This window comes from Danio aesculapii, chromosome 18 (genome assembly GCF_903798145.1).
Source record: "Danio aesculapii chromosome 18, fDanAes4.1, whole genome shotgun sequence".
NCBI lineage: Eukaryota > Metazoa > Chordata > Actinopteri > Cypriniformes > Danionidae > Danio > Danio aesculapii.
This window is the reverse complement of record NC_079452.1, coordinates 45355764-45368721: the sequence shown is the minus strand read 5'-3', so window position 1 is coordinate 45368721 and position 12958 is coordinate 45355764. Positions and strand designations below refer to the sequence as shown.

General features: G+C 34.4%; 1 protein-coding gene across 1 annotated transcript in view; it reads left to right on the top strand.

Moving 5' to 3' along the window:
- Positions 1–8195: 8195 nt before the first annotated feature.
- The window catches only part of lonp2 (lon peptidase 2, peroxisomal), a 48814-nt gene continuing 44051 nt past the window's right edge, over positions 8196–12958 (top strand). The window contains exons 1-2 of the mRNA XM_056478409.1: positions 8196–8520; positions 12147–12381. Coding sequence (XP_056334384.1) covers positions 8288–8520; positions 12147–12381 — 468 coding nt within the window. The 5' untranslated portion in view covers positions 8196–8287. The remainder of the gene's footprint in view (positions 8521–12146; positions 12382–12958) is intronic.

The following is a 12958-nucleotide window of genomic DNA, read 5'->3' as shown; positions in this document are numbered from 1 at the left end:
AATGCAGGGAGAACATACAAACTCCACACAGAAACGCCAACTGACCCAGCTGAAGCTCGAACCAGCGACCTTCTTTCTGTGAGGCAACAGCACTACCTACTGTACCACTGCGTCGCCCATGTATTTAAATAAATTGAAATAAAATATTTTTTGAAATAAAAAAGAAAATCTGGAAAAAAGCTGCAGCCATCTATAGTTGAAGAATAGATAATACTATATAGATATAGTAAGTTGTAAAAGTGGTGTTTTTTTAGAAATGTAAATCTTAATAAAGTAAAAAAAATACAGTAAACCTTTATGATCAGCATTTATTGTATAGTTAATGTTATTTATTTATTTTAGCATTATTATTTTTATTCATTCATTTATCACAAAACTACAAAATAGTCTATGAAAGATTGATCCCATAAATGTGGGACGACACGGTGGCGCAGTGGGTAGTGGAGTTTGCATGTTCTCCCCATGTTCGTGTGGGTTTCCTCTGGGTGCTCCGGTTTCCCCCACAAGTCCAAAGACATGCGGTACAGGTAAATTGAATAAGCTAAATTGGCCGAAATGTATGTGTATGCATGTGAGAGTGTATGGGTGTTTCTCAGTGCTGGGTTGTGGCGGCAAGGGCATCCACCTGGTAATAACACATGCTAGAAAAGATGGCAGTTCATACCGCTGTGGCTACCCCGGATTAATAAAGGGACTGAGCTGAAAATAAAATGAATGAATGAAGTTGTAAAAGTTGTGTGTTTTATAAATGTAAATCTAAATACAGTAAATAAAATACAGTAAACCCATTTGATCAGACATTTATTGAATACTTAATGTTTTTTATTTTACTATTATTAGTTTTATTATTTCATTCATTCATTACAAAACTACAAAATAGTCTATGAATTATGATTGATACCATAAATATCTAGCCATATTTTTTATTGGTAAATATTAGAAAACGTTTTTGTGTTACAGTAGAAAAAATTACTATGGTCATTGTATATATGTTTCTTTTATAATGGCAAAAAATAAAAATAATAAATTATAAAGAAAATAAATAAATCCTAAATAAATCCTGTAAAATAACTGATAAAATTGGTGTTATTTCAGCTTTATTCAACCTGACTTTGCATAAATCCTTTGACCTAAACACATAGATTGTAAAAGATATGGTCGTAGTATCCTTGACGTCACTCATAAGTTTCTGAAGAACGCAATAGAAGCTACAAATAGGCGTGGCCAATCGTCGCCATTTTGTTCGCGTGTCATCGCACCGACTGGGGGATACCAAACAAGGGCAAAGAGGCGGAGCGTGACCGGAGCTATATACAGACGCCTGCTAGCATTTTGCTTAGACGGGCTTTTCCTTAGGAGAAACGCTTAAACTTCATTACCCCCTCGTTTGTGTTCTGACCACATGTGCTTGGTTGTACACTATATCAATAAAGTGTTAAAACACTTTTATAATACATTGAGCCACTAAACATTGTTCTTATGCCATTTTTCTACAGGAGGAAAGCACAAATTACTTCCAAACACTTCAAATATAGTCTGTGTTAGTAAATCCAGGCATAACACTGTATGACAACGTTTCAGGTGACTGTTCTAGACCCTACAGCTAATCAATCTGTTAGATTCTGGAGTGCAATCATGTTCTAAAGAAAAATTTAAATGATAAAAGATCTTAAATAAAACAAATACATTTATAGAGATGGTATAAATATATAATATCACTCAGCTGTGAAATGGAGGCCACATGAATGGTTTGTGAGGACAGTTACTGTAAGTGCACACAGCATGCCATATTATCTGATAATTGTAGGAAATTCCAAAAAGCAACTTGACTGTGTATCAGCTGAGGTGAAGTGACGGCGACCCGCGAGACCTAGCTGTCACTTAAGTGGCCACGCCCTTAATTATGCAGACTTAATAAAACCTAATATAAAGGAAACTAATGAGTTATAAAAAAATTCATCCCCTCACAGTTGTCATGAAGGTTAATATTAACAATATGAACCAAAATCGTTCTTTGTACCAGGCTGTAAACACCTTTTTTTCTATCGTAAAGTTGGCCATTTTAACAGTGGGATTAATAGAAATCTGCTCTATTATGGAGCCAGGACTAGTGGAATTTCGATGAATTGCAGTTTCAGTTACTTCCGTATTTGCTTCATGAGGGAGAGCAGGATGTTGCCGCTTGCCTAAACAACATTACAGGACTCTGATGCTATAAAGTAATACATGCCTGTAAATGACTAGCGTACAATAAACGTTGAACATTTCCCTTGCTATTGTTCCTCTGAACCTCATTCTTTCAACAGTCTTATCTTCAGTCTAATCTCTCTCTTTGTGTTCTCTAGAATACGAGTAATGAAGAAGAGCCAGTGGTGCAGAGAGATCTCCAGGATTTGTGGCTTTACGTGAGTCAGCAGGGCATTAAGAAGGTTTTACGGGTACTACCAGTGAGGCATCCAACACGGCGTAAATACCTCTCAGATCTGGAGAATCTCTTCAAAAAATTTGAGACGCTTTTTAAGGAAGGGAATCACGAAGATCAAGAGGTTAGAACAATGGTGTCATTTCCCTTTATAACAGCCTATTATAAATCATACTATCAGGGCTATCAGGCTCACAGTCAGCTTGACAATTTTGCTTTGTTGACATTTATTCTGTGTAATGAGTTTGTCTATGTGTGTTTTAAGAATGTCAGAGAACGTCCAGAGAGCTTACAAACCATCTGGGATCACTTGACGGAACAAGATTACCAAGGATGGAAGTCAGTCACACCTAAATCAATCCTGGATAACTGTTATCGGACCATGCTTTGCCTGTTTAAAGAGTGCTTCACAAAAGAGGACGACAATTATGATTGTAAGTGTGATTCTATAATATATATACTAATGGAACTGCCTTTTTGGTTTTACATTTGAGGGACTGTAAATGAAATATCGATCTAACAAACGTTAAAAGAAATGATATGTTTTCTATCCATGTACATTTGAAGTTACAATTATTAGCCCCCCTGAATTATTAGTCCATTTTTTTATTTATTTTCCCAATTTCTGTTTAACGGAGAGATTATTTCAACACATTTCTAAACATAATTAGAAAGAGTTTTAATAACTCATTTCTAATAACTGATTTATTTTATCTTTGCCATGATGACAGTAAATAATATTCGACTAGATATTTTTCAAGACACTTCTATACAGCTTAAAGTAACATTTAAATGCTTAACTAGGTTTAATTAGGTTAACTAGGCAGGTTAGGGTAATTAGGGAAGTTATTGTATAACGATGGTTTGTTCTGTAGACAGCCGGAAAAATATAGCTTGAAGGGGCTAATAATTTTGACCTTAAAATGGATTTAAAAAATTAAAAACTGTTTTTATTCCAGCCAAAATAAAACAAATAAGACTTTCTTCAGAATAAAAAATATTATCAGACATACTGTAAAAATTTCCTTGATCTGTTCATTTTGGAAAATATTTAAAAATATATATATTCAAAGGGGGTTAATAATTCTGACTGTATTTATGTGTGCACTGTTAAAAAAATGTCAGATGGGAATGTCAAGGTTGCACAAAATCTTGTGCATAAAAAAATGTGCATAAAAAGCAGGAATGAATTGGTAGATAGTACTTCATCCAAGAAGAAAACTAAACTATGACAGAAGCCCAATTACTGAATACATTTCTCTGGGCACAAAGTCCTTTTTAGTAAATTACAGTCATGATTTTCTCATTTGTTCACTCTTTTTGTCATGACTAGGCCCACACAGAACCTGCGCTCGCAGAAATCCGCAGATTTTTAGCCCATCATTGAGTCTTTTATTTAGTTGTGTAAATGTGTGTAAATGTATATTCATTCAGTTTTTAAATGAATTTCAGTAATATTATTGACTAATAGGAAAATGTTTATATGATAAATTTACAATACAGTTTGTACAGTAATATTTTTATTGTCTTATTGTGTTTTATTATGTGAGAGACTTGCTTTGTTTTCCAAATAAGCAGAGCTAATTAGATTTACATTGTAAACATTAAATAAAAAGTTTTTTTTTTTATATATTAAGTTTTTATTTACGATACTTGAGAAATTATTCCGCATAAATCCGCAGATATTTTACAAAATTCTTGGAATAACATAGCGAAAATGTCTGCAGATTCTGTCTGTCACAAAAATAAAGATTCTGCCACCATTTATTCACCCTTCACTTGTTCCAAACCTGTTTTAGTTTCTTTCTTCTGCCGAACAGAAAAAGAAGATATTTTGAAAATTGTTGGAAATCGGTAAACATTGACTTCCATAGTATTTTTTTCTATTATGGATCTCAATGGTTTCCAGTTTTCCAACATTCTTCAAAATATCTTCTTTTGTGTTCAATGGAATAAAAGAAAAACTCATGAAGGTTTGAAATCACTTGAGGGTGAGAAAATAGTGAGTAATTTTTATTGTTTGTGTGAACTATACCTTTGTGAATTTGTTCTGTTATAGTAAATTGTAGCAACAATTTAATTAAATGATGGCTGCAAATTAAAACTTTATTCTCTAATTTGTTCGGTTAAATAATGCCCACAGTTTACTTATATGTTCACTCATTTTACTTACTGTAAATGATGGCCACAAGTTAAGACTTCTCTCGCTTTAGTAAATTTAATCCAGATTGAACTAATTTTGCTCTTAGAACTAAAACTCCTCCATTTTATTCACACATGATGCAATATTCAAATTTTTAGCACACATCACAGTTTCGACCAGAAGCATGGCTATTGATTGGTCATATGTTTATCTCTGTTTGTGAATCTCACTAAATCAATTCATCCAACAAAGACTGCATGTTTTTGGGAATCTGGAATTTTTTGGGAATTATGGTCCCGACTTACTCATTGGTGTTTTTTTGAGGGGGGTTGAGGTAAGACAGTTGAGGTCCATCTAATGATTGCCACCACTTGGAAAGTTTCTGGGAATTTTTGGCCTCCAACCACACATAGGGTTCTTCCACCAGTCCACTAAAAATTTGTTGATAACCTTAGTTGCGCAACCCCAAAATTTATGCACAGTAGCAAAACAAATAGTCGGAAAATGTTGCTGTTTGTTGATGCGTGTCTGTGGTCGACCATCAGCCTTTGTGAATGACAAAAAAAAAGAAAAACTAGGGTATTGAATCAACGTCTTTATTCCTTACATGATGAATGAGACGTTGCCATGATTCAGGCTTTGAGGTTTTCTGAAGGACGTAGAGTACCTTAGAAAGCAAAGCCCACATGCTTTTACTAGCCTGGACATGCCTGGTCTGTGCTTTTTTTCCCCCTCAATTCTTCGTCATATCTTTAACTGTGGTTACCCTAAACATTAATATTAATAACTTGACAGTGCATTGATTTTTTTGACTGATTCATTAAGAGATTCTTCTTTCTCTATGCTCATTTCTAGATTGTGAAGTCTATAACAGGAGGAAAGAAAGGAAAACAACATAGCAGCAGATCTAAGCGGATCTAATCCTGTCTCCGTGTTGCTGTTGTAGGGTGTTAACCGGTTTATGTAGTGACACGCAGCATGCTTGTGTGCCTCTTGTCCTATTGAAGTCATGGACTGCCTCCACCGGCGTTTGCCATATTGAAAAACACAGCAGCAGTCAAACCACTTGGAAGACACTCTACTGACCCTGCAGCTATCGCTGTCCGTCATTCAAACCTCCATACATCCACCCGTCCGCCATCTTGCATATTTATGCAGCATTTTGCTAATAAATCTTCATGTGTGCAGTGCACTGTGCGTGTGCTTTTATGGAGGAGAGCAGTTTTGGCTAATTGCTGTAGCATTTTTTATTGGTAATTTCCACAAAAAGTCTTTGCCACTGTGACTTTTATTTCTGAGGAAATTAGATATTTTTTCATATGCCATAAACAGTATGTTAGCATTGCCGCGTTGTAAATGTCAGTTAGGTGAGGTGTATAAATAAATGTTGAGCTTCTTTTTGTACACATATCATTAGCATGCAAATCTTGTGCTGACTGCTGGCTTAGTCGGCACTGTTTCTTTTACCCGGAGGCTGTTTACTTTTGTGCTTTACTGCTGTTTCAATGTTGAAAGACTGCACCAAAGTACTCCTGTTAAACTTTAAAGAAAAAGATTGATCGAGAGGGTTTGATATCAGGTTTGCATATGTTTTATACACAGATTTTTTAATGTAGGTTATTTATTTGGACTCCTGCCACAGAATGTTCTGGTAACTGTTGTAACTTGGCTTGGGAAATAAACTTCTCACTATCACCCCCGTGTGTTCAGAATGTGTCATTCTGGGTTTGGTTTCATTTCAGATACACTCTCAACTTTCACTCACATGCCTGTAGGCCTACTTGTTTTTTTTTATTTTTTTTTTTTTATTATAAGCTTTGAAACATTGCATAAAGTATTAATACAAATTTAGGTATAAACTATATTCAGAAACATTACAGAATTGCAAAAACACAATCAGAAATAAAAATAAAACAAAAACATAACAGGTGGAGAAAAAGAAAAAAAAGAGATATTATAGAGTATTACAAAGTACTATGAGAAAAAAATATAATAATAATTTTGGACACAATCATCAACTACAGCGGGGGATCAGTAACAGAAAAAATTTCCTCCATGAAATCTAACATCAAGCCATTCTTTTTGTTTTTAATTTGCATTAGAGACTTTTTCAAAGTTTCCATTTCTAATAAAAATATATTGCATTTTGGTATACAATTCACAAATTTCTGTTTATGGATAAAATATTTACCTTGTAAGATGTAAATATTAACAACATACTCGACTGTTTTTTTTTTTTTGTGTGTGAAAAAGAGCAAATTACATCTTTTAAAGAGAGCCTGTAATTAACATTTCTTTGCCCAAATAACACGTCACTAACATCATTCCAAAATTTAAGAGAGACATCACAGTTATGGAGAAGATGAGATATGTCTTCCTCATGTATACTACAAAATGTGCAAGTATTATCAATATCCATGAATTTAGATAAATTTACTTTGCAAGGATAAACTTTGTGATGTATTTTAAAATGCACTCATTTAACCTTATTTAAAAGGCAAAATTTAAAGGGGATTGACCACGTAGATTTCCATTTAATATCAATCATTTGTTTCATTCCAATATTTCCCTCTAGGGGATATTTTGTGTTTAGATTGAAACAATTGACTAATTGTTTGGCTTTATTATATTAGTGAGTCGTGACACTGTGTCAAGACGCAGTTTTTATGTGAAGGTGATGACGCTTGCTGAAATATGTAGCTGTTTATAAGCAGTGTAGACTAACTAAAAGAAGTGCTGAAGTAATGTATTATTAGACTTGAAAGTAAAATTTTTAAGACTAAATATACTATTTAATATATAACATTTACATTATAAGTATTATTAAAATATATATTACTCAGAATATATTATAAAATAATATTACTTATACACAAAAATGAAATCTAAAATTACCCAATTCCTTGGCATCTGAAATAGTTAAACTACAAAGAAAACAAAATTATAGACAAAAGAAAACTTAAAATTATAATAAATATTATAATTGTGAGGCCGGGCGGGGGCGCAGTGGGTATCGATGTCGCCTCACAGCAAGAAGATCACTGGTTTGAGCCTCGGCTGGGTCAGTTGGTGCTTCGCTGTGCATCTGAAATAGTTAAACCACAAAGGAAACAAAATTTAAGACAAAAAGATTTTTTATTATATTTAAATAATATAATTGTGCTGTAATAATGCATTTTATTCATAGATTATATATAAAATAATTGATCAATCGTTTAACAGAAACCAAACAGGCTATACACCCATACTATTTATAGAAACATGTAATGTGATATATTGAATGAATATAATTTGGATTATTTTAATTAAAAAAGATTTGTTTTACTCGTACGTTATGGCCGTTTTTTAGGCGTTTATCTTATTTAATATTCAACCGTTGAAGTTTTCCAGTAGCCCCGTTGGAATAGAGCCGCGTGAATTTTCTCCATGACTCAAATATTCCCCATTATCTGACTTTGCAAAGGCGTTCTCCTAAGTTACAGCCTTATAAAAACATTACGAATGCTAAAGCACGGGACACATTTGGCCGCTTTCCGCGTGCTTTCACACAAGTAGGCGTTTCGTTTTATACCATACTCCAATAATGTCCTAACACACCTGCCGTAGCTCCAACTTCCTGTTTTCATTTGCCCCAGTTTGTCGTACGATGAAGGCGTTCCTGACACCATAGTGCAGCGCGATTACTAGTTTTAGACTGTAAACATTTATTCAAACGCTTAACAATGTCTTCCAACAGTGGTATTCAAATCCCCAGCCGGCTGCCTTTGCTGTGCACTCACGATGGAGTGCTGTTACCTGGCTCGACCATGAGAGTCAGCGTCGATACGGCGAGAAATATGCAGTTAGTGAAGAGCAGACTGCTGAAGGGGACTTCGCTGAAAAGCACCATAATCGGGGTTATTCCTAACACCCGAGACCCCGAGCACGACAGTGACGAACTGCCGTCTTTGCACAGGTGGGTTCGGGCTGGCGGAGAAAAACAGACCCGCTGCAGGTTAAGCGCGGTGCAGCTGTCATTGAGTTACCAAAGTTCTGTTGCGAAACCAGTTGAAGGTGGTTTAGTTGTTATGTAATTTAGCTTTTACAATATAATAAGTAATATAATAACTTTTATATCATTGCGAACTTTATAGTATATAATGTGCAGCTGTGGTATTTTCAACGGAAAACAATTGTAATGGGGATGGCTGACAGTTACATTTTTATGTGCACTGAACTTTACTCTCTCAGGTCATAACTTTACCCTTTAATCTAATTTATTTTTATTTTACCATGTCAGAGACTGTGAAGCTGTGTTTGTTTTCTAGAAAAATCGTTTGAGCTGTAGATGGACTTTAACCTTGTGAGTCTGCTTTGCTCTGTCATCGATCAATGGAATGTGAGAAGCAAACAAATAAATGATGGAAATGTTGTAGAATGTTAAAAGCCAGGAAAATGTCTGTAGTGAATCAAAGTTTCTCAGGATATTCTCTCTTTGAAGACAAAAAGTTTCCAAATCCTCATTTGAACAACACTGAAACCTTATATTTGTCTGTTTGGAGAAAAATTTGCACAAATTAGTACAATATTAGTAGAATGTAGGGCTGCACGATATTGGAAAAATCTGATATTGCAATATAGTTTGTTTCTGCAATAAATATTACAATATAAATACAGTTTCACAAGAAATTTTGATGGTTTTCTGGGCAGTCTAACAGTGTTCAGGTACAGAAACTGAATAATCACAATGCAAATAAAATGCTTTTCTTACTTTTTGACTTGTTTCTAGTCTAAATATCAAAACAATTCTAAGACCAAGTAAAAAATATTATTTAGTTTTCACTGCCAGAAGAGATAAGTGAAAATTAAGAGTTTTTTTTTTTTTGCTTGTTTTAAAGAAATTATCTGCCAGTCTGGTAAGTGAATAAAGCTTGCTTTTACTTTGACATGTAGATATTTGGACTAGAAACAAGACAAAACTTCTAAGTAAGAAATGTTTTATTTAATTTTTTTTTGCATAAATCATATTAATTCCATATAAATACTGTTATTAAATGCAATTCTGTGGATCCTGCTGAACTGTAATTCAGACTGGACATTGCATATCTTTGTGATGCGACTATTGCGAATGCGCACATTGCTATATCGGTGCTAAAACAATATATTGTGCAGCCCAGTAGAATGTATAAATACTAGAGTATTAGTAAAAGTACCATGGTAAACAATGCAGGAAGAAGTTGTCACTGAATGAATATGCGAATGTAAAACCAATATACCTCAATCATTTTAAATCAGTTAATTTCAATGACGTGCACCTCATATACACATACAAATATAAATGTCAAGAACTTTGGAATGCCTCTTCAGTAACTGTGAAAGTATTTTTGAGCTGTCGTGATTCCTGAAAATGCTTTCCTTGTTTGCAGCTCTCTGCTTTAATGTACATAATGCTTCGATGCATTAATTTTCAAAATACAGCCCCACCTGTCATTGATCAGCATATACTTGCATACAGTAAATCATCTTCTTTAATAAACTTAAATTAAATAAATTTTTTATTTAACCATTAACTTTAGATGTTGTAATATATAATTTCAGCGTGTAGAAAAGTTGTAAATAGAAGGACAAAAAAAGTGTGATTTACAATTTTTATTTATTATCTATAATTTTTATTTAAATCACCGTTTAAGTACCGCTCTACTTATGGGTTTATACACTCCTTGCAGAATAGACAAACTGTTAATAATAATAAAAAGAAGAGGAATCATGAAATGTACGGTTTTCTTTAGCATTGTTCTGAATAAGGGTGACGCAGTGGCGCAGTAGGTAGTGCTGTCGCCTCATAGCAAGAAGGTCGCTGGTTCGAGCCTCAGATGGGACAGTTGCCGTTTCTGTGTGGAGTTTGCATGTTCTCCCTGTGTTTCCTCCGAGTGCTTCGGTTTCCCCCACAGTCAAAAGACATGCGGTATAGGTGAATTGGGTAGGCTAAATTGTCTGTAGTGTATGAGTGTGAATGAGTGTGTGTGGATGTTTCCCAGAGATGGGTTGCGCCTGGAAGGGCATCTGCTGCGTAAAAACGTGCTGGATAAGTTGGCGGTTCATTCCGCTGTGGGGACCCCTGGATTAATAAAGGGACTAAGCCGAAAAGAAAATGAATGTTCTGAATAAGCTATTCTAACTGAATATGACCTTTTACAAAGGTTTACATTTCTCCTTAGCTATTGTTATCTAAATGATGTCATTAGTTAGCTTTTGTTTGAAACCAAGTTCATTTGTTTGTTCTGTCTGAGCAGCAAAAAGAAATGCACCTTTTTGGATTTCTACCATTTTCTTTTTATTGATTTGAAATCTTTTTACAGTCTTTTTTCAGTGAGGAATAAGCATTATTATTAACATAGGATTCAGGTAGGATGGAAACTTTTAACATTTTGAACAAAGTTGTTATACATTCAGTTATTATTTTATCTTGTGGATTATATGTAAACATGTTATGAAATATGAAATAGTTTATTTAGCATACAGTGCTCAGCATATATAAATACACCCCTCACAAATCTATCTTTTAAATTAATATTTTAATAAGGAAACTATGCAATATTATATTTATGTATTAGATTAGTCAGGGCATGGGCCAGTATAAGATTCTGACGGTATGATAACCTTAAATAAAAATATCACGGTTTCACGGTATTGTGATTACTGCTCTAAAATACATTCTCCTTAAATGTCTGGGTAAAAAACAAACAAAAAGTTCCCCATTTAACACAGTATATTTTATTTTGAGAAACATTTAATATATTTTGGAGCAGTGAACGTGTCAGGTTAAATAATTCAAACGAACCATTGACTTCTGCTCTCTTCATTAGTTTCAAAAACACAGATCTCTTTACATTTTAAAATGGCATCTTTTGAGATCTTTTCTGCTGGAGATACTGTTGTGCTAAAAAAACTAAAATAAAAATTGTAATTAAAAAAATCTTACACATACCTTGGGAACGGTATTACAGAAAATCTTGGCGGTTTTAAAACCTTGACTTTTCCGAACAGTGGTATACCTTGAAAACGATTATCGTCCTATGCATAGTCAGTACTGAAGCCAAATCTGGAGCTTATCTAACAAAATAACTGACGATAACGGTCTAAAAACTAGTACAGCCGAATTTATATGTACAAATTTCAATCAAGAGAATCAAGAGAATCAAATCAAGAGAATAAAAAAAAAATGGAAATAGTTTAGTTGAAATTTTGTAGGTTGTATTTTTTTTGTAATATTTGGCTTGAATTTAATTGTATTATCTTTAAATGTCTAAATATGTTTGGTGGTATGTATCTGTTTAATAAATCTGTTTTGTTTAAATGCACCAAAATACATTGCCTATATTCACTGAGAAATAGATAAAAATATTCATTTTCAAAATGGGGTGTACTCAATTATGCTGAGCACTTTAGTTCTAAATAAAAACATGTAATTCCCAAACTTACGAGCAAAACTGTATTGGTGTGTGCCTGTCATGATATTTATAAAAGCTACACAGATATCACAAATGAAATTTTATGCAAAACAGGATCTCATTTTTTCAATCTGTGCTTCTGTCTTCTCAGTATTGGCACAGCAGGACTGGCGGTTCAGGTTGTTGGCAGCAACTGGCCGAAACCTCACTACACACTGCTCATCACGGGGTTGTGCCGCTTTCGTGTGAGCCAGTTGCTGAGAGAGAGACCCTTTCCCGTGGCCGAGGTGGAACAGCTGGACAAACTGGAGCAGTACACAGAGGGAGATCCAGCTGACGGAGAGCTGGGAGAGCTGTCACAGAGGTTCTATCAGGCGGCTGTACAGGTCAGTGATAAAGCCACATGTGTTTCTCTCTTTATTCTGCGAGACAGTCGATAAAAAGCTTTACACAGTGTCATGAGGTCATAGATTTTATTTGTTTGGTGCAGTTGTATATAGTATAATAATAAAATATAGCTTTATAAAATATAATTGCGGGGGCAACATGATGACACTCAGTGGTTAGCACTGTCACCTCATAGCAAGAAAGTCGCTGGTTCAAGTCCCGGCTGGCGACCCCTTATGAATAAAGGGACTTAGCTGAAGGAAAATGATAGAATGAAAATATAATAGTATCTGGAAGCAGACTTGTATTTGCAACCCGAGACTGCAAATATCAGACATGCAATGTCAGACACAATGCACTCAATGGAGATAGTAACGTCACTCTGAGGGGCTGGGTTAACAGCATTGCATGTAGCTCATCTTGCACCTGCACCTGGTCTTCTTCAAGACCCCTCTTATTATAATATAATTATTTATTAAATTTCATTTATTCCAGCAACTAAACTTTTAGCCTTAAGGGTCACATGATCTTTTAGAAAATCATTCTAATATGCTGATATGGTAGTAAATTTTTTGT